Here is a 24,048-nt window from a genome sequence, read left to right as displayed (position 1 = left end):
GGCCTCCCCAAAGATTTTTTCACTACAGGCCTCCCAACTAACACACTATATACATTTCTGGATTCACCCATCCATGTTACATGCCCTGTCCATCTCAAACATCTGGATTTAATGTTCCTAATTATGTCAGGTGAAGAATACAGTATGTGCAGTTCTGCATTGTGTAACTTCCTCCATTCTCGCGTAACTTCATCCCTCTTAGCCTCAAATATTTTCCTAAGCACTTTACTCTCGAATACCCTTAACCTCTGTTCCTTTCTCAAAGTCACAGCTCAATTTCACAACCATACAGAACAGGCAGTAATATTGTTTTATAAATTCTAACTTTCAATTTTTTTTTTTAAAGCAGACTAATGACAAAAGCTTTTCAACCGAATAATAGCAGACATTTTCCATATTCTGCATTTAATTTCCTCCGGAAAGTCGTTTATATTTGTTACTGTTGCTCCAAGATATTTGAATTTTTCCACCTCTTCAAAGGACAAATTTCCAATTTTTATATTTCCATTTAGTACTATGTTCTGGTCATGAGACATAATCATATACTTTGTCTTTTCGGGATTTACTTCCAAACCTATCTCTTTACTTGCTTCAAGTAAAATTCCCATGTTTTCCCAAATAGTATATTTTCTCCTAACATATTCATGTCGTCTGCATAAAGAAGCAGCTGATGTAACCCATTCAATTCCAAATTGTTACAAATGTACACGAACCAAAAAATAACATGTAACAGACCAGCAGAGTTTCTCAAGAAAAAAATAAACATATGAAGATAAAACAAAGTCAAGCAGCTCGTTGTAGAAAGATGTGGAAAAATATAACACTGTAAAATTCAATAAATATTTGAGGGGAGGGGGGGAATAAAGATGGGCATTTTATCATTACAACCATATGTGATATCAACTGTGGTTTTCATTCCTCTGTTGAAGTATAGTCCAAGCCCATATTTGAAAATTTTCAGCCTTATACTAGACGAATTCAATGGGACTTCTGCTATGAGAGTCAGCATCATGCAAAAGCTTCAAGGCAATACAGGACATCACACTAACAGAAATGGCCTTGGTAGGATTTAGATTTAAACCCATGTCTGTCTTCCTGACAGATTCACAGGTGTGTTTAACCATTTCATATATAGAATTATTCATTTGCTAAGGCTTTAGGCATTTCACAGTGGAGTTACTATACATTTTTAGTTTCTAATGAAAATGTTTACATACACACTTCCAACTAATTTACTTTTCCCGTGTTTTCGATTCATTCATGTTTAAATGAGTATAATTGTTCAATGTTTAGAGTAAAGTAAAAAATGAAATTGTGTAGTTTGTATCAAAGGAAAAATGATTTCCTCAGAAAAATTAATTATCTACAGAATCATTTCTACACTTCAGTTGGGATTTCTGTAATAGTTGGCATCTCTGTATCACGAATCAAACAATAGTTGATTACCTGAAGCTGCTATAGGATGTCCCAAAGCAATTGCACCTCCATGGACATTTACTTTCTTGGGATCAATGTCAAGTTCTCTTAAAACTGCCACAGACTGAGATGCAAATGCTTCATTGAACTCGAACAAATCAACATCGTCCTTACTCCAACCAGCTTTCTTCAGCTGAAAAATGAAACAACCGAAACTGAATAAAAATAATTTCTATGTTACTGATAAATTCAAATTCACATTATATTGTACTGACATTCAATTTCATCTATGAAAATGTTCTGTATGAGTCTTTTCAAACAGAGTTAATATGCAAGACATTTATTGCTTAGTCAGACAGTGAGTTATACTCTGTGTCAGCAGAAAATGCATCTCAAGGTCAAATTCAATGACTTCTCCTGCCACCCTGCGAATCTTAAAACTCTGTGCGATGTTGTGAGTGAATGTGTTGTCTCTATTTTAGCCCACGCACGTCTTGAATCCGCATAGGTCACGAGCTATCAAATGGTGGTGCTATATGCATATAAGAAAAACATCAGTCTTTTATCGATAGCAGTATTGAAAGCAGAATGCTAATTGTGCAGTGTCATTGTTCTTTAAATTCCTGTCTATTGTATTGTTTTATTATTATTATTTTTTTTTTTCCTTTTGGATCGAGATTTGTGGTTCAAACTTGATGAAGGATGTTGAATTTTTTAAGACAATAAAAATTTATAGCAGGCCTCCTCTACAAGGAAGTCCAATGTTGTCGATATACAGCATGTAAAAGATGATAAAATCATCACTGAATGTAAATATTCTAGAAAGAAATCCAATAGTTTCTCACCCATGTCAAAATTTAACCCTGCCATTCATCATCTCCTACCAGGAAAAAATTATTTCTGCCTTTCACATGCCCATATCTCAGAAATATAATTAAATTCTGCCAGATATATTGCGATGTACATATGATATTTCCATGCAGAAATTCTGCATATGATGAAGGATGGGTGGAACGGAGAAAAATTCTCTCTGGAACCAGGATTTGAACCCGGGTTTTCAGCTCTACATGCTGATGCTCTATCCACAAAGCCACACCGGATTCCCATTCCAATGGCGGACAGAATCCTCTCAGTTAATGTGCTGGATATTGTGCCACTGTCACACATCTGTGACGCAGTGCATGAGGGTTGGCCACTAGAGGGAACCTAAGAGGTGGAACTTCAACTGAGAGGATTTTGTTCAGCATCGGAATGGGAATCCGGTGTGGCTTAGTGGATAGAGCGTCAGTACGTAGAGCTGAAAATCTGGGTTAAAATCCCAGTGTCGGAGAGAATTTTTCTCCGTTCCACCCATCCATCACCATAAATTCTGCCAGACCAATAGCATCTCAGAAAGATTTTAGTTAATATCTACAGGAATTAGAAAACAATAACACAATCTTAAATATCTGTACAATTATTTATACTGTACATGTTTACTTACAACAGACTTCACTGCTGGCACAGGTCCCATGCCCATAATCTCTGGTTCCACTCCTTCTTGCGAAAATGCCACAACCCTAGCGAGCGGAGTGACTCCTCTTTTTTTGACTATATCATCACCCATTAAAACAACAGCTGCAGCACAATCACCATACGTTGAAGCATTGCCCGCTGTCACAGTACCATTACCATCCTGTAACATTGTCAGTAAGATGCCTCTTTAAAGTTTCTTTTCAATTGTTTGTTTAGTCAACTGTCCGAAGACAGGTCTAAACCTCACAAGTGACACCGACAAGGTACCACTTATGAGGCAACTAGGCAAGGAGATAATGGGGTAGGGTGGCCAGTTCCTTTTCCCCTCCATTGCATACATTGCCGACTAGCAACATATTATACTAGTCAGACTTCAGATGTATACAAACAATTGTTCTTTCTCTGACACATATCGTCAAGTGAGATGTACTGTTGTCACGCCAGGAGAAGTTGCCAAAAGTGTCTAGACGGGGTGGAGAGGAAACAGTCGCACATGCGCAACCCGCTGTTCACGGCAGTATTCTGTTTCACAAACATCTACTGCACGTATCTTTGAGAGTGTCTGCGGGCCTGTCGCCTTCGTAGTGTTTTATTAGTTTCAACATGACGAATGGCTTCAATAGCCTAAACCGCAAGTCTGTGTAATATAGTAGTAGAGCTTTAATTATCATTTTTCTGGTGTTAGTATAGTTGATGATAATATGTAGTCAGTGGAGTTTTTATTATTGTATAGTTGTAGTTCAGGCTTACATAGCAGTTTTTGTTTATTAATTGTAAATATGTCGACAAAGAGGAAACAAGAATTGACAATCCATAGCAGAGAAAGAAATATTATTGCAAATGTGATAAAATGCTGTGATGAAGAAAAAGAACAATGTCTTAGCCTTTCTCTTACGAAATCTACAGCAAGGGTAGAAAAGTATTGTAATGTATCGACAAGACTGATACAGCGTGTAACGAAAGAAATGAAAGACTGCAAAGAAAAAAGTGTTTTGTTGACACCTGGAATTTTTCATGTCTGACTTTGTTCCCCTGTAGCACGTAAGTGGACTGACGTGTTCAGGTCAGAGTGTAGCGTAAAGTTCCTCCGTCCCGCCTATCCACTCCACGCGCCAACTCGTAGTGCGAAGACAGTACTGCCTGATAATAGATGTTCATATCAGCCAGAACCTCAAATCAGAAGCATCTTTTCAATTATACATAATAATCTGACAATGAAATAAGAATATAGCGATCTTAGAGCAATGATAAAATAAGAATGAAATGAAAACCTACTCCAAATTCTGTGTACAGTGGACACGCCTAAGTTCAACAGAACAGAATTGAAAGTTCTATCCAATAAGGTTAGTGAGTGTGGCAGGTGAAATGAATACAAATTCTTATTGGATATCCATCAACGAATACAGTAGGCCTACTGTTCTTGCATTTCCTGCCCGCCCCGAGACTTGTGTATGCGCTTCTAGTACCTCAGTGGATTTCGACAGTTCCGTCTCACAAACGACACAATTCTCAAATAGAAAAAGAAGAGTTCATTAATTTAAAATCAGTGATCAATATGGATGTCCTTTTTTTTTTAGTAGGTTATTTTACGATGCTTTATCAACATCTTTGGTTATTTAGCGTCTGAATGAGATGAAGGTGATAATGCCGGTGAAATGAGTCCGGAGTCCAGCACCGAAAGTTACCCAGCATTTGCTCATATTGGGTTGAGGGAAAACCCCGAAAAAAACCTCAACCAGATAACTTGCCCCGACCGGGAATCGAACCCGGGCCACCTGGTTTCGCAGCCAGACACGCTGACCGTTACTCCACAGGTGTGGACAATATGGATGTTCTAATCAATAAAATATTCTGTTTTCCTTTAACAAAAGTATCACTACAAGACACAGGACCAATTCCCATTCAAATGGCAAACTCATTTCTTAGTGCCCATGTAGGGGTGTGTCTAATTCTCCTACATAAGCAGTCGAACTATAGGATGTCGAACTTGATTTCTGTCGAACTTAAAAGCTTCCACTGTACAACAAATATCAAAATATATATCTGGGTATCTTCACAAATTAAACATTCGTTTTAAGTTATTTTTTTGAATACAAACAGTACAGCTTGGTTTGCTGTCAGTCTGTTTCCAAAAACTGTGATAATTATCAAGACAATGATAATTGGATTGTAAGGTATAAAACTTGTTAGAATGATGATGCATTCTGAATGATCAAATCACTTATTTATAAATGTACTGTATTTTCTTATAAGCTATAACTATAAACAAAATTATATACGACACGACATAGCAACACTTGGCAAAATCATACCGAATAGCTTTCCAGCAAACACTGTTTGTAATATAGTCCAGCATAAGACATATTCTATAATAGTATTTCTTAACCTTTTTGATGATAATACCCCCTTTTTCCTCACATTACTTTAGTGCATCCCCCTAGATTGTAGAAAATAGCAATGTGAAATTTGGTATCAATTTAAAAGAAAACAATTTAATAATTGTGTTTTTATTTAAGGGGAGGGGATAGTAAAAAAAATACCAAAAAAACTTGAAAAAATTTGGAAAAAAAAATTAATGATTAAAATAATTCTTTGATATCTGAAGAAAGTTATATTGATTGCTGTATACCACTAAGTGACTTTTATTATCTTTAGAGACGCCATTTTTAAATGGTCAGTGCTGGAATGGCTAATTTCATGTATAACTTTGAAAGTTTTTTCCTGCATGTAAATTTTTCTCGTGCATGTGTTGAACTAAAAGTTTAACATCTCAGACATTATCAGAGATATATGCATGAAATTTTTACAGCACATTCCAAAGTGATCATGAAAAAGATTTACTGGGTAGAATTTTGATATATGCAATATATATAGAGATATATGATGTTTTGTATATTATTCAGTTAAAAATACTTCCCATATGAATATTAAAATTATGACAGATATTAAATATCAGACAGACCACTATATTACACTAAGAGGAGGACCATAAAAATATACCCAAAATATTTTTGAAAATTTTGGCCCTGTGTAAATGTAGCATTTAAGGCATATAAGCTACGTTATCCATAAAATATTGTTTGATTAGGTTGATAAGGAAAAAAGTTTTAAATTTCACTATTCTCGTCCCTTAATGCAAAATAGTGGTATGTTGCAATTTTCATAGAACTAAAAAATTATTATTATTATTATTATTATTATTATTATTATTATTATTATTACTGACCAATGGCGGGCTTATGTGAGGGCGGCAATGAACCTCCGGGTTCCTTAAAAGCCAGTAAGTAAGTATTATTATTATTATTATTATTATTATTATTATTATTATTATTATTATGTTTGCTGCCCCCACAGCAGGGCGAGAGATTCTCATCAGGATGAAGAATGAAACATCAGGGTCTTTGAGATGTCTCCATGATGACTGACTACTCTTGGTGTTGATTAAGAGATAAACCTCATCAGGATCAAGAAACACTTGTCAACTGAGCATTCGTTTTACGAAGCTGAGGAGAAAATAGTTTTTCTAAGGTACCAGTATGTTCGAAATTTCGTGATTCATTTTAAATGGTTGTGTTTGTACAACTGAGATTTTATCACGTTTTGAAGTATTTCATACATATTAAAGTGTACGTAAAAATTGGAAATTGTTAAAAAAAAAATAAATATTTATTTTCCGCGTGACAAAAAAACTGTATGTGATACGAAAAAATAGTAAACAGATTTCAATTCAGCACACTAAAATTAGGTTTAGAGATCTGTTCAATCCTGTGCCACAAAACAAAAATTTAATTTTTTAGGCCTGTGTTCCTTGACTCAAACCCATGCCCAAGCAAAGCCTCAGATCATAAATCTCTTTTACAAACCATAGACCACGATGGAGATCCCCTGTCATTTTTATGAAGAAGAATGCCTGTAATATAATTTTAAATAAGTTGTAACCTTCAGAAAAGCTGGCCTCAGCTTCTGGAGAACTTCCATACTTGTACCGGGTCGTGGTGGTTCATCTTTGTCAACCACAATCGAACCTTTCCTGTTTGTAACAGTAATTGGAACAATTTCCTTCGCAAAATATCCAGACTTTATAGCAATATCAGCTTTCCTCTGAGATTCGACAGCCATCTTATCTTGCTCTTCTCGTGTTACTCCATACTTTTTCGCAACATTTTCGGCTGTGAATCAAAACATGAAACATGTAAGAAATACAATAAATTCTCTTTAACTGCACTATACTAGAGTTGTAATGGCGATATTCTTTATTTTATATCATAATATTTACTTGTACGAAATACTGTGGATAGTATTCAAATATGTTCAATATTTTTCAACAGTTTATTGTTTTTCTTAATATGGGGTGGGCAAATAAAACTGGCCCGCGGAAAATATATATGAAATATATGAATTTATATGTATAAGACTTAAGTTGTTCAGAACAAATCAATAATTGTAAAAAAATACTTACAACTTTAAAAGAACATGGCAAAACAGTTGTGTTACAATGGATCCCAGGACATCGTAATCTACATGGAAGTGAACAGGCTGACACATTAGCTAAGAAGGGTGCCAATCTCAAAATAAACCCACGGAAACCTTTGTCATTTAGCTCAGTAAAACAATATATCAAGCAACTACAAAAAAATAATCACCAACAAGAATTGGACATAAACATTTCGCAACAACGTAGGAAATTACTGAAGGATATACCTCCTGAACCCAGAAGACTGGCAGTTGCAAGCTTTCGTCTTAACACTGAACATGACATCCTGGGTAAACACCTCAATCGTCTTGGCATCCTTCCATCGGCATCCTGCATTTTGTGCCATCAACAGGAAGACATGGATAGACAACATCTTGCAAAATGCCCTGCTCTGAAATCCTCCAAGGAAGTCTACCGCTACTGGGAAGCCAGAGCCCAAATGTTTTTAATTACTTAATCTGTAGTTTTGTTCACCACTTTCTTGTTTTTCGCTCAGTCAATGATAGTAAATATCACGTACTAGCCATTAGACAAATAAATAAAATATGTGTAAGATTGACGCGGAAATGACCCTGACAATGCAGGAAGCCGTGATTTCGATGCAACAATGGGTTGCTGTCACATGTCCGCGCATGTGCATCTCCCGCATGCTCTGTCCCGAGCTTCGCTGTGTCATTACGTTTGAGTAAGTGAGAGGGGCAGACGTGTTTAGTGGCCAATTAAATGCACACAGAATGGTGCTCATGATAAAAAAATGCGTGTTCATTGTCGAGTGTTATACGAAGCACAATTCATGGAAAAGGTATGCGGAACTGTTCGCGCAAGAGTTTCAGACTGGACGTGTTTTGGCAAAACCTCCAGCAAAGGCTGCAATGCAAAACTAGTGACAAAATTACGTGAAACGGGCTCTGTAGCAAATAAAAACTGTAACTATCTGAAAAGAGTTCAAACACCAGAAAACATTGCTCAATTGCAGGAAAACCTGGAACAAAATCCGACGAAATCGCAACGAGAAAAAGGCTAGATTTTCTGGGCCAGTTTTATTTTGCCCACTCTGTATAATAACTTTAGGCTATTATGCTATCTGGTTTTGTTTTAATTTTATCCATTATTAGAAATAAAAAATAAATGTAACTCCAAAGCCTTCACATATGTCTAAAGTAGCACATGTCTTAATTTTTTTCAAATTTGTATATGCTTTGATAGAAATATTACAGCAGAAGATCTATTTTTGTGTCATAATAGACCTACTTGACTCTATGAAAGCTTATATTAATCATCTTCAGTCTTTGGATTGTGTTCTAGTTCTGTCAACTGAATTACCGATAATATTGTAAGAGCATATTTCTATTTGGAAAGATCTGTTGAATTTTAATTTAGGGATAAGTGTGGTTGAATATAATGATAATGTGGAACTTATTTTTACAACTCATGTACTTAAACCCATAAAGCTCGTTACATTTTCAATGAATACAACCTGGTTCTCCCACTTTAGGCTATTATGCTACCTGGTTTTGTTTTAATTTTATCCATTATTAGAAATAAAAAATAAATGTAACTCCAAATCCTTCACATATGTCTAAAGTAGCACATGTCTTAATTTTTTTCAAATTTGTATATGCTTTGATAGAAATATTACAGCAGAAGATCTATTTTTGTGTCATAATAGACCTACTTGACTCTATGAAAGTTTATATTAATCATCTTCAGTCTTTGGATTGTGTTCTAGTTCTGTCAACTGAATTACCGATAATATTGTAAGAGCATATTTCTATTTGGAAAGATCTGTTGAATTTTAATTTAGGGATAAGTGTGGTTGAATATAATGATAATGTGGAACTTATTTTTACAACTCATGTACTTAAACCCATAAAGCTCGTTACATTTTCAATGAATACAACCTGGTTCTCCCACTTTAGGCTATTATGCTACCTGGTTTTGTTTTAATTTTATCCATTATTAGAAATAAAAAATAAATGTAACTCCAAATCCTTCACATATGTCTAAAGTAGCACATGTCTTAATTTTTTTCAAATTTGTGTATGCTTTGATAGAAAAATTACAGCAGAAGATCTATTTTTGTATCATAATAGACCTACTTGACTCTATGAAAGTTTATATTAACTCAGATAAGACTGACGTCCTATATATAGGACGGAACGTTTTATTTCTTTAACATTGCTGTGTAAGATTTTCATAGTCCGCAATCATGATACCATAATCCTTATATGTTATAAATTGCCTCCAATTTTTTTTTTTCTTAAATTTAGTCTGTCATAGTCATTGTTATTAACATATTTGTGTGAAACGTCCGGTGTCCTATATATAGGACGTCAGTCTTATCTGGGTTAATCATCTTCAGTCTTTGGATTGTGTTGTAGTTCTGTCAACTGAATTACCGATAATAATGTAAGAGCATATTTCTATTTGGAAAGATCTGTTGAATTTTAATTTAGGAATAAGTGTGGTTGAATATAACGATAATGTGGAACTTATTTTTACAGCTCATGCACTTAAACCCATAAAGCTCGTTACATTTTACAATGAATGCAACCTGGTTCTTCTCCCACTTTCTCTGTGCAACACACTTAAATTTAGTATTAGTATTGAGTATGAGATAATTATTCTGACTTTGTTACTTCTTTATGAGAAAGTAGTTATTTTTAAGTTACCGGTGATTCCCATGTGAACACCAACAAAGGCATCAGTCAAGACATCTTCCAGCATGGAATCACTCAGCTGTTGATGTCCATTCACTCCTTGTCTTATGAAAATTGTGTGGTGAGCTTGGCTCATTACTTCCTGCCCACCACAAACTACTATATCAGAATCATGGTTCCTAATTGATTGGGCTCCTAAATGCACAGTCCTAGAAAAGAGCAAAAATATTGTAATAATCCATTTTAACAACAAAAAAGCCACTTTCCACGTGATAAATGATTCAGTGCAGGAATGTTCGAATCAGCAATGCATTATAAATGCAGGAAAATAATTCTACCTTGACATTCGGAAATAATTCACTTTTGAGTAAATTCCATTATTTTAAAGGCCTCTGGAATGTCTCGTCCAGATTGTGACTGGGATTGGATAGTTCTGGCTTAGAGAGTGGTTGGGGTGGGATTGACATCCTCTCCTGAATATAAATGATTGAGTTGTTGTCAGCAACAAAAATATTCGTAAGTTGTCAGAAAAACTTGGTGCTTCAAAATATACAATACATCACTGCATTAAGACGACTAGAAAATCATACAGAAAATCTGCACTTCATGAACTGACACCTGGACAGGCTCAACAACAGTTGATATCATGCACATCTAGTTTTTCAGGTAATGCTCACTGTAAAGCAGACTTGAATAATGCTTAGCAGAAAACCACAATTCCAAGTCACACAGTTTGTGTTAACTCGATGTGGGTCTTTGGCATCTTGTCAGCTCACTCGAGTTGTGTGGATATATGAGGAAAAATTGAGACGGTGTCAGGTGGAGTTCCTAGGTAGCTCAATTGGTAGACCGCTGGTGCATTCAACTAGAGGTCCTGGGATCGATACCCGGCTCCAGAACAATTTTTCCCTTGAAATTATTCAGAGTTGATATCTTTCGTCAGGTTATCCCTAATCCCATGAATGATAGATTTATCAAGAGAACTGCCACATGTGATAAAAAATGGGTATATTACCGCAACCCTGACACCTCAAAACAGTGGCTCGATCCCTGTCGGCTTGCCAAAGTCGTTGTTAAACAAAATCGGTTTGGCCCCAAAGTAATGTAAGAAACAAAATCATTAAAAGGATTGTTACAACTAAACCGCAATTTTGTAATTATTCTTTAAAATATGAGCCCATTAATTTTGTAGCAAAATGTATTATACTTCATGTGCATCATTTCCGGACAGACTTGCAGATACTGAATAGGAATAAAATTCGTAGACTAGCTTACAAAAAAATTACTATGCACTAACAGACAGACATAAAGCATGCTGAAAACTACGTTTTTGGTGTCAAGGATGCTGAAATGTGTACTTTCATGACAATCTTGACATATTAGGCAAATCTGGCTTTCAGGTAGAAGCTCCCTGTAAAGCAGCTTTGAATAATTTCAAGGAAAAATTTTTCCAGGGCCGGGTATCGATCCCGGGACCCTTTGCTTAGTACGCAAATGCTCTACCGACTGAGCTACCCCAGGAACCATACACGACACCGTCACAATTTTTCCTTTATATCTACACAACTCACATGAGCTGACAAAACGCCAGTTGAGTTCTGGCGTCTTGTCAGCTTATGTGAGTGTACTCATAGTTGAGTTCTGGCGTCTTGTCAGCTCATGTGAGTTGTGTGGATATAAAGGAAAAATTGTGACGGTGTCGTGTATGGTTCCTGGGGTAGCTCAGTCGGTAGAGCATTCGCGTGCTAAGCGAAGGATCCTGGGATCGATACCCGGCCCCAGAACAATTTTTCCTTGAAATTATTCAATCTTGACATATTTTTTGCAGTGTAATAATATGAGAAAGTAACAATAATTGCTCTGATCTCAATTGAAGTTATGTATCAGTAATATTTATTTTTGTCATGACTTTTATGAACAAATGGTTTCTGTGGACATTCCGTGAAAATAGCATAATAACTACTATAAAACAATATAGAAAATAAAATAGGAAATTATTTTCTTTCGTGTTTATTTTCATGTAATTTGGAGTAACAATTACATACATTTAAAGAACATGTTTGTAGCTATAATTTTGGAAACAAACGTGAACATACTTGATTCCTGTGCCACAAAGCATGTTGATGAGAAAAGCTGGAACAGGTATTGGAACGCCAGCACCAATAGAAGCTTGCCTCGCAGTATTCTGTCCCTGACCAGCTGTAGCCGACTGTAAAAAAATAATAAATATAACTAACGTACAATTAAAAAAATATAAAACTCTAACAGTTTACATATGTATCGGTACTGTGATTTTATTTGCAGATGAGTTAGTAGGCAGGCCTATTTGTCTCTCATTCTTCCAGACATATGGCTACCTATAGTCGAACGGGATATCAAGAAAAATACATGAAGTAACATCACTAGAAAGCAGTAATAGTTTGTTTCCCTGCTATATTTAAAAGAAACATGTCTATAGTAGTTTCATAAAAAATATCGGGAATTTGTGAATAAAGATGGGCACTGCTTTGAAGATTTCTTATAATATGGGATAGAACCAGTACTCATTACGAAATTTAATATAATTTTGTGCATGGTATTATTAATCAAAGTTATATAAACAAAAATACGGGAGGAGATTATGAAGCAGTAATAATACAGTCTACACTGGCGATGCATGCATGTCTAATATGCATATTTCTGTCTGAGAGCCAAGCTGAATTCTCTGTATATTATTGTATAATTTCTTTTATTGTTCCACATCTCAAAGCTATATTGCTGGTGTAAGATCTATGGAATACGATAAATGACATTAAATTAAATTAAAGATCATAAAATGCATAAATGAAGTCAGATATTTTACTTTAAAGGATTAAAAAATTATAAAAATACTTTTTGTGTGCAATACAGTAAACGAAAGTTAGTTTCCTTATTTGAGTGTAACAGTAAATTATGTAATGTATTTCGTTTGACCCACAAAGAATTAAGCCATTGGTAACATGAGGTAGGCTTGAAGTATCCTTATAAGCGTTTCAGTGGATTCATCCCACAGTACAGGAATGTTTCATTCTTATTGCGAAATTGCGTGCCTAACCGACTTCATGACTATACTGTTTTCGCTGTAAGAAAAATCCTAATGTAAACATAAGCACGTGGCTGTCATACCCGTGATTGGCTCCCAGTCGAAACATTCACATTACGCAGGAAAATATAGTTCGTATTTGGAAACCATAATCTTGTATTATTTGAAAATAAAAAATTGAATTCTAGTTGTTAAATACAATGAAATATTTAACTTCACTCATATGTAAAACGCTATGTAAAAGAAAAGCTACTTTTATATGTCGTTATGTACTATGAACGCGGATGAATACCAACAGTAATACCGAGGTAGTCTGTTCTTGTAACAAGCTGGCGTCACTTGAGCTCGTACCGTAGTTCACGTAAGCACGTGGTACTGAAGTATGGCTTCTGTATCCTCAACTGTCCATTGTGAAGACATAAGACTTAAAAAATAATTTAATTACAGTAATTATAAAGTAAGTGTTTCCTAAGCAAATTAATGCATAGTAGTGAGGTTAGGCCTACTTGACGAGTAACGGGAAATGTTTAACATGAAACAGAATGTGCAACAGTAGGCGGGAACACGTACTGAGAATCTATGGCGCCAAACAGCGGCCAATGAAGCCTCACTTCAGTCACGTGCTATTGTTTATATTAGGATTTTTCTTACAGCGAAAAGATTATATGCTATAATGCAGGGCTGGGAACGGGAGCAGAACCAGTCTCTAAACGGGGACGCTTAATATTCATCCGTCACTGAATCAGCGCTGCACGGTGTTCGGTGGGGAAGAAAGGGGATGAAGAGAAATCATATGGCTCCCTGTGAGAGAGTAGAGTCTGCTCTTGCTGCCCAGCTCTGCTATAATAGATGCTTCTGTTGTAATGAGATAATCGTGAGTAAATGCGAGTTGGTCTAGATCTGAATTTCATTATGTTTTCAGGTTTTTGTTAAAACTGTATTATGTATGACAGTCTCTCATTTTTCAGTTCCGAACTCAGTAATATCTATTAATGATTTACTGATGCGAATTTTATAATATAACTTACATGGGCAAACATAAATCATTTTTTAATAATACGCAAGAACATACATTTTTCCATCATTAGTGGTGCAGTATTTGAATACTAAAAAATTACTGGAATCTCGTTATTTGGAATAATAGCAACTGAAATTAATAATTATATAATTATGTACGAAACATGTTGATTTTATTTTAATATACCGGTATAGTATAGGTCATTCATTTTCCTCTTAGAACTCATTTCTTACTACTTACCATATATTACATCACAGCACTTATCAGTATCACATGCCCCATATTAACCTTGAAGCAGTAAATGAGATAACACTAAAGTTACTGAGGAACTCCATCTATTTCTGTATTTTACAAATAGTCATTTTGTGGAAGATACTTTCATCATATCTAATTTTATGATAAAGTTACTGTATAAAACAAACGAGTCCTAAAATAAAAATTGTTCCAGGTCTTAACTTTTGACAACATAAAGTTATGTAACATACTATAATTTTTTACTCTCTCCATATATTGTCTTCGATGGTCTAGTGGATACGAGTTCAAATTGGGACAAGAACGATTAATTTTTCAGACGAAAAATTCGAAGTATAACTTATCTTGGCAGTGAAGTGAAACTGGAATCTCTATGCTAGGCTAAGTATATGACGTATAAAATAACATTACATTATCAGATTGATTGACGTAGTGAGCAAAATTTATGCTAGCTTTGCATCATTTACTTACAATTCCTACTTTCAGATGCACATTGTTCTGTCAGAAAGTAAGATGTAATTGAAATAGTTTAAATATTACGTAGCATATTTATTTTATTTTAGTGTAGGTAGATAATCCATCTTGTCATAATTCTTTTCTTATTACTTCATATTATTTCACAATTTCAGATGCACATTGTTCTGTCAGAAAGTAAGATGTAATTGAAATAGTTCAAATATTACTTAGAATATTTATTTTATTTTAGTGTAGGTAGATAATCCATCTTGTCATTATATCTCTTTTCTTATTACTTAATATTACGTCACAATTTCAGATACACATTGTTCTGTCAGAAAGTAAGATGTAATAGTTTAAATATTACGTAGCATTTTTATTTTATTTTATTGTAGGTAGATAATCCATCTTGTCATTATAACTCTTTTCTTTTTACTTCATATTACGTCACAATTTCAGATACACATTGTTCTGTTAGAAAGTAAGATGTAATTGAAATTGTTTAAATATTACGTAGCATATTTATTTTATTTTAGTGTAATCCATCTTGTCATTATAACTTTTCTTATTCATATTACGTCACAATTTCAGATACACATTGTTCTGTCAGAAAGTAAGATGTAATTGCAATAGTTTAAATATTACGTAACATATTTATTTTATTTTGGTGTAGGTAGATAATCCATATTGTCATTATAACTCTTTTCTTATTACTTCATATTACGTCACACAATTTCAGATACATATTGTTCTGTCAGAAAGTAAGATGTAATTGAAATAGTTTAAATATTACGTAACATATTTATTTTATTTTAGTGTAGGTAGATAACCCATCTTGTCATTATAACTTTTCTTATTACTTCATATTACGTCACAATTTCAGATGCACATTGTTCTGTCAGAAAGTAAGATGTAATTGAAATAGTTTAAATATTATGCAGCATATTTATTTTATTTTCTTGTTACATCATATTACGTCACAATTTCATATGCACATTGTTCTGTCAGAAAGTAAGATGTAATTGAAATAGTTTAAATATTACGTAGCATATTTATTTTATTTTGGTATAGGTAGATAATCCATCTTGTCATTAGAACTTTTCTTATTACTTCATATTACGTCACAATTTCAGATACACATTGTTCTGTCAAAAAGTAAGATGTAATTGTATTGTATTGTATACTTATTTATTTCAATTCAGGAATCCGCCCCTGAGCACAGGTTCTCCTCTTTAAGGGGCGAGCTAAAGTTTTTTATATATATAATATATGTTATGTTATAATTATTAGCAAAATAATAAATAAATAAATAAATTGAAATAGTTTAAATATTACGTAGCACATTTATTTTATTTTAGTGTATAGTGTAGATAATCCATCTTGTCATTATAACTCTTGTCTTATTACTTCATATTACATCACAATATTCTTATCTATATGACAGGAAATTAAGCTTGGGTAATAAGCAAACACTAAATTTACTGACTGGAAAATTATCCTCATTTCTGTATTTTACAACTGGTTGTTTAGTGGAAAATAAATGTTATTCAACCTAAGTTGATGATAAAGTAATTATGCCGTTTGGTCTCCATCCTTGTCTACATAACCATTAAACTATTGTTAAATTCAGTACTTAACACGAAAAATAAAAGGTTCTAAGTATCTTTAGAATTTTGCACACTTGGTTAAGACTTCTCATATTTTATTCAAATTAGAAGTTTGTGAACGCTATAATTTCAACTTCAGTGCTTCTATATTTTTCAAATGTAGGTTCTTGATAATATAATGTGGACTTGTTTATAATTCATAAACAGTGCAAATTTTTTTTTTTTTTTAATTTTAGTAGGTTATTTTATGACGCTTTATCAACATCTTTGGTTATTTAGCGTCTGAATGAGATGAAGGTGATAATGCCAGTGAAACGAGTCCGGGGTCCAGCACCGAAAGTTACCCAGCATTTGCTCATATTGGGTTGAGGGAAAACCCCGGAAAAAACCTCAACCAGGTAACTTGCCCCGATCGGGAATCGAACCCGGGCCACCTGGTTTCGCGGACAGACGCTCTGACCGTTACTCCACAGGTGTGGACCAGTGCAAATTAATGTGGTGAAATGAATTAGAACAATTATAGAAAACACAATATTCAATGTTGCAGAAATATTTCTGTTCAGAGTATGAATTCATTCTATGTAACTACCATAATATTTGTATCCTGTGATCTTCTAAATGTATGATTAGTTGTGATAATTTCATGAACATTTTCTTCAGTCACAAATAGGACAAATAGGGTTAATAATACCCAGTTGCTAATATTCCATATAACGAGACTGTAGTAATTTTTTTTAGTATTAAAATATTACTAATGATGGGAAAATGTACTGTTCTCGGTTATTATTAAAAAAATTGTTTATGCTTGCCCATATACAGTATGTTATAAAATTCGCAACAATAAATCATTCATTTTATTGAGTTTGGAACTGAAAAGTGAGGGACTGTTATGCACAATAAAATGTTATACATCTTGATTAAACACTTTGAACACGTTGTATCGCTTAGAAATATGAAATTCTTCCACCATATCCAAGGACGCTACTTTTACATAAAATAGAATATTCATACTGTAGTACATATGAAGATAGGCGAATTTATGGGTAAAAAGCAGCAAGAAATTTGATAAATAGTGATGAAATCATATATCTAATAGGAGTACTATTAGATATATGATACAGTAAGTCGTATATACGAAGATAAGGCAAATTTATGGTTAAAAAGCAGCAAGAAATTTGATAAATAGTGATGAAATCATATATCTAATAGGAGTACTATTAGATATATGATACAGTAAGTCGTATATACGAAGATAACGCGAATTTATGGTTAAAAAGCAGCAAGAAATTTGATAAATAGTGATGAAATCATATGAATTCTCTCGATTCAAAACCCCCTAAAGACCATTTTGTTCATAATTGAGTTACGCCCACATATTGCTTGCAGAGAATGAATTATAATGATTTATATAGTTTGAATTAAGAAAGCCACTAAATTTAAAGCAAAAGGTTTGTTAAAAATCACTGTCAGGTTGAAAACTCCCTCAATTTTTCACTACTCATCCTACTCATCCTTCAGTTTGTGAAAGTAGATATAGGGGATTTTGAATCTATAGGATTCATATATCTAATAGGAATACTATTAGATAGGCTATATGATACAGTAAGTCGTATATACGAAGATAAGGCAAATTTATGTTTAAAAGCAGCAAGAAATTTGATAAATAGTGATGAAATCATATATCTAATAGGAGTACTATTAGATATATGATACAGTAAGTCGTATATACGAAGATAAGGCGAATTTATGGTTAAAAAGTAGCAAGAAATTTGATAAATAGTGATGAAATCATATATCTAATAGGAGTACTATTAGATATATGATACAGTAAGTCGTATATACGAAGATAAGGCAAATTTATGTTTAAAAGCAGCAAGAAATTTGATAAATAGTGATAAAATCATATAGCTAATAGGAGTACTATTAAATATATGATACAGTAAGTCGTATATACGAAGATAAGGCAAATTTATGGTTAAAAAGCAGCAAGAAATTTCATAAATAGTAATGAAATCATATATCTAATAGGAGTACTATTAGATATATATGATACAGTAAGTCGTATATACGAAGATAAGGCAAATTTATGTTTAAAAGCAGCAAGAAATTTGATAAATAGTAATGAAATCATATATCTAATAGGAGTACTATTAGATATATGATACAGTAAGTCGTATATACGAAGATAAGGCAAATTTATGTTTAAAAGCAGCAAGAAATTTGATAAATAGTGATGAAATCATGTATCTAATAGGAGTACTATTAGATATATGATACAGTAAGTCGTATATACGAAGATAAGGCAAATTTATGTTTAAAAGCAGCAAGAAATTTGATAAATAGTAATGAAATCATATATCTAATAGGAGTACTATTAGATATATATGATACAGTAAGTCGTATATACGAAGATAAGGCAAATTTATGTTTAAAAGCAGCAAGAAATTTGATAAATAGTAATGAAATCATATATCTAATAGGAGTACTATTAGATATATGATACAGTAAGTCGTATATACGAAGATAAGGCAAATTTATGTTTAAAAGCAGCAAGAAATTTGATAAATAGTGATGAAATCATGTATCTAATAGGAGTACTATTAGATATATGATACAGTAAGTCGTATATACGAAGATAAGGCGAATTTATGGTTAAAAAGCAGCAAGAAATTTGATAAATAGTAATGAAATCATATATTTAATAGGAGCTTAATTTGATTTTAGCATCAAGAATGTACAAAACTTTCCAAGTTCAAGTTATAACATACTGTGCATGCTCAGTAAGCACAACTGGAACTTGGAAAATTCAGGTGGCCCAAATTTTGTTTCTGGGTCTGTATTACTTTCGAATGAAGGTAGTTTTCATGTGTCACGCCACGTCCACAGGCATAATATTCAAATATGGGGCACAGAAAACCTTCACTACATTTATAAGCATATTCGCAATAGCTCTAAGATAAACGTTTGGTATGGACTCATGCATAACAAGTTTTATAGGTTTTTTTCACCTTCACAAAGCAGATAACATGAGAGGTTTATCTAAACATGCGCTACAACATTATATACACATCAAAAACAGTTTGGAACCAAACAGACTTTAAAAGCCTTTTCATGTTCCAGTATTAATTGAGTTTGAATAAAGAAACCCGGTGACCACGTTAACCATCTATAATAAAATATTAAACAAAAACTACTTTTAACTTTTTTATTGACACATGTGGAACTACTCTGCAGCACATATAAGGATCACCTTCAAATTTATACAGATGGATCTCTAAATACTAATAATGGGACATCAGGAGCAAGGTATTATATTCCAAAATATCAAGAAAGTTACTTCATACCATATAAGGATCACCTTCAAATTTATACAGATGGAGCTCTAAATACTAATAACGGGACATCAGGAGCAGGGTATCATACTCCAAAATATCAAGAAAGTTACTTCATACCATGTTCAGTCTTGACACTGAATTGCTAGCTATTGAGGCTGCTCTTCAGTGTGTTACTCAAATTTCTGAAAAATCTATTTGCCAAGGGGGGCTATATTTGCTATAATTAAATATGTACCAAACCTATATGCACATAGAATTATTCCAATTTAGAAACAACTAAGTAAACTAAAAAAACTCCAAAAGGAAATAACATTTCAATGGATATCTAGTCATTGTGGTATATGTGGAAATGAGAAAGTGGATAATATTGCAAAACAGGCAACGTATTTCCAACCAAGACCTCTTCAAGTGATATCTCTATCCAGTGCTTTTGCTGAAGTAAAGTCTCATTTTACAAACCTATGGATCAACAATTGGCTCTCTTCTGACAGAAGAAAAATTTTACAGTCTGTACAAAGGAAACCAAATGATCTGGAGATGTACAAAAACTTGCCCAGACATGTTCAAACATTTTTAACACACACAATTGTACCTACACTGATTTCACCTTTCTGATAATTCTACTTGGCTGTGGTGTAATAATCATGATGAAGATTTGGAACACATTCTTCTATACTGTCCATCCATAAACCACAAAAGAAGTAAATTAAAATCATCAGTACCAGCTGCAGAAGACACAGCCCTGCAGTATATATTGACTACACCCCACCTCTGGCTACTAACAACAGGCATCTGTAATGAACTCCGATCAAAATACCCCTCATTTCTCGTGAAAAACAACAACTGAATAGACTACAGTGGACTATAGTGGACTTTATGTTGTCAGCAAACAGCTAGCTACATTAAGAAGATTGATTGATTTTTTATTGAGCATAAATAAACAAAAGACAAACCTAGTACTATAAGGAGAATAAACTATCAGTTCAATTACACGGAATTGGCAATATGGATATTTAAAAGAAACTGTTTTAGTAACATGTCATGCCTCCTTTGGTTCTGACAAGTGCCTGGATGTGTCTTGGCATCCTCTCAATCAGGTTGTCGAGGCACTGCTGATCTAGACGATCCCATTCCTGGATCGCAGCCTTTCTGAGCTCATGGAAGGTTTGAACAGGTGATTGACGACGACAAATGGCATTCTTTAGCTCGTCCCAAGCATGTTCTATGGGATTCATATCCGGTGAGTAAGTAGGCCATTGAATACGATTATTCCAGCGTCCTGAATTCGTTCATTTACGTACTTTCCTCAATATGGCCAGGCATTGTCATCTTGAAAAATAGAATCTTCATCAAAATGTTCCCTATAGGGGACGATAAGACTCTGGACAATCTCTCTCCAATATTTCACTGCAGTCATATTGCCTATTATGGGCACTAGGGGCGTTCATAAGCCATGCATTATGCTTGCCCAAAACATGATACTTCCACCTCCCTGCCTACAGTATTCTACGAGATGGCAGGCAGGTACTGCATAACCAGGTACTCTCCAGATTCGAACTCTTCCTGAATCAGATCTTAGACAAATCCTTGTCTCATCTGTGAAGAGCACAGAACCCCACCTCTCTTGCTCCCATCTCTGATGCTCTCTTGCCCATCGAAAACAAGCTGTGTGACAATGCAGTTGAGTGGAGTATACACCATGGGTGCCTTGCATGCATGTTCATCCTGTGAAGACGATTTCTAATGGTTTGGGTGCTTATGTGCTTCCCAGTGGTCCGAAGGAAAGCACTTTGTAACAAAGCATTGGTTTTTAGCTCCTTACGAACTAGACACCTCAGATATCTGTCTTCAGCTTGAGTGGTTGCCTTCGGATGACCTTCTCAGAGCCTGTCTGCTACTCCATTTGTGTCCAGATAACGCTTCCAGGACTTTCCAACAGCATTATGGCTAATGCCAACACGCAGGGCAATCTGCCTATGTATTAGCCCTTCTTCACGTAAGGTGATAATGCGTACATACTGCTGTATGTTCAGGCACACTACCATTGTTGTCAGAATGCCTTCAATATCCTTTATTTTAACGCAAAAACTGTTTCATATCGTATATTAATAGACTTAAATTATGCAATGTTATACAGGACTCCTACAAAACAACTTTCCAGTTTCGAACACATGTAATTTACGTTCTGTGAATCTGAGGTGTATGAAAATAGTGCCAATGGAAAGAGAAACTCAAAAAAGTTTGGTTCCTTACCTTAAAGATGTTCAATGTGTCCCCCCTTCGTAACACTGCACACATCAAGCCTATAGTCAAGTTCCATGTAGGTATGCGGATTTTCCGACCCCAGATTCTGAGGTTATGTCTGTTCACCTTACCAGAAAGATGAAAAGTGGCTTCGTCAGAAAACACCACGGAATGAATAAATTCATCATCGTTTTCAATTAAAGTCTGCATACTTATGCAGAAATTTCTTTGTAGCACTTTGTCCTCTGCTTTTAGGGCTTGTAGCATCTGTAATCGGTACAGATGAAATCGCAACCGCTTGCGAAGAATCTTGCTTTAAAAATCAGTGTACCATTTACGGATTGTAAGCCCACTGGGTGGATCTGCACCAAACTTTGTTTGGTATGCTGCTGCACATGAATAACTGACTGGTTCACATGAAAATCAAGTACACAAAAAACTTTTCTGTCCTCTATAGCAGCCATTTCGCCTCAACAATGAACAAATTTGTTTATATGCGCTATTATGAGACAGTATTACTAACTAAGAGAACAATGTTGCCACAACTAAACTTTTTGAGTTTCTCTTTTCATTGGTGCTATTTTCATGCACTTCAGATTCATAGAACGTAAATTACATGTGTTCGAAACCAGAAAGGTCTTTTGTAGGAGTCCTGTACATAATTCTGCAAAGCAATAGTTTATTTATTAAAATTCGTAACCATAGCAACATGATTAACTTCAATAGAGTGGAAAGATATTTATACAATCAGTGGGATGACACAGATTTCTTTTAAAGGAAGAAAATATTATATAAAACTCTGTTGGTTCAAAACTTTTTTTATGTGTATACCTCATGTCTCAAGTGGAAGAGCTAGAACTATTGATGTAAGTTTCATCAAGATGATGTGTCCCCTCACTGGAGCCTTTGTGTTAAGAGAATTACTTAATGAGAAATTTCTTAGTTTTATTGTACTAATAAATCTATCATTACTGATTATTATTACTCGTCACTTAAGTCGTTTTTGTGTTTGCACAGTGGTTCCTTTCTGAAAAGAATTTCAATAGTTTGTTACTAGATGTGATTTAGTCAGTTTGTAATATATTTTTTGTCCAGGGAAAATACACATCTCTTATGAATATACAACAATGGCTGATTTAACAGCTTATGTAACGAGTACCAGGTACTAGGAAACTTCCAAACAGAGAAAGGATTCTGTGTACGCTCTGTATAATCATTTTATTAAAAAAAATAATGTGTCTTTACTTGATATCTGAAACATATATTATAGTGATTTATTCAAAATCTCCTCTTAATGGTTTTCTTCTTAATTTTGCTGCTTACATAACAGCAAGCCATCATGAAATCATGTAGTCAGTATGTCCTCAAAAGTATTCATGTCAGAAGAATTAATTGAAGAATACAGGGGAAAAACAATCAAAGCCATGTCATCTTCCAATTCAATATGTTACTGCAAAATTTATTGCTATTCCTAATGAAAAAGTTGTTGTTTTCTAATGCCAGGCATTTGACAGTAAAGTTATTTGACCTCTTGCATGCCAATATTTTTCAAAGATATTATCATGGCCAGCCACTGAAGCACAGATTTTGAGGTGTTCCGAATCCATTTCTTGGTCTGAGTTGCACAATGGACAGTTAGGGGACTGATATATTCCAATTCTATGCAGGTGTTTGGCCAAACAATCATGGCCTGTTGCCAATCTAAATGCAGCTACAGACGATTTTCGTGGTAAATCGGGAATTAACTGTGGATTATGATGTAGGGAGTTCCATTTTTTCCCTTGGGATTATGTTATCAAATTTTGTGTGTTGAAGTCTAAGTATATGTAGATTTAATCAATCTTTTCATAGAGTAATACGTAGATTTAGTAACAGGTCTGTAAGTAGAAGTGCTGCCCTTCTTTGCTAATGCATCCGCATTCTCGTTTCCTAGGATTCCACAATGGGATGGTATCCATTGGAATACAATTCTTTTATTGAGTGATATTAATTGAGAGAGCATTTTAGTTA

General features: G+C 34.2%; 1 protein-coding gene and 1 non-coding gene across 2 annotated transcripts in view; both read right to left on the bottom strand.

Annotated features, from left to right (window-relative positions):
• The window catches only part of Acat2 (Acetyl-CoA acetyltransferase 2), a 33,402-nt gene that overhangs the window by 998 nt on the left and 8,356 nt on the right, over positions 1 to 24,048 (bottom strand). The window contains exons 3-7 of the mRNA XM_069839202.1: positions 12,162 to 12,274; positions 10,078 to 10,274; positions 6,871 to 7,100; positions 2,900 to 3,091; positions 1,447 to 1,609 (exon numbers count right to left, since the gene is read on the bottom strand). Coding sequence (XP_069695303.1) covers positions 1,447 to 1,609; positions 2,900 to 3,091; positions 6,871 to 7,100; positions 10,078 to 10,274; positions 12,162 to 12,274 — 895 coding nt within the window. The remainder of the gene's footprint in view (positions 1 to 1,446; positions 1,610 to 2,899; positions 3,092 to 6,870; positions 7,101 to 10,077; positions 10,275 to 12,161; positions 12,275 to 24,048) is intronic.
• TRNAS-ACU (transfer RNA serine (anticodon ACU)) lies at positions 11,514 to 11,587 on the bottom strand. The gene has a single exon. It is a non-coding gene; the product is annotated as a tRNA-Ser (tRNA).

This window comes from Periplaneta americana, chromosome 11, assembly GCF_040183065.1.
Source record: "Periplaneta americana isolate PAMFEO1 chromosome 11, P.americana_PAMFEO1_priV1, whole genome shotgun sequence".
NCBI lineage: Eukaryota > Metazoa > Arthropoda > Insecta > Blattodea > Blattidae > Periplaneta > Periplaneta americana.
This window is presented reverse-complemented; position numbering and strand designations above follow the sequence as displayed.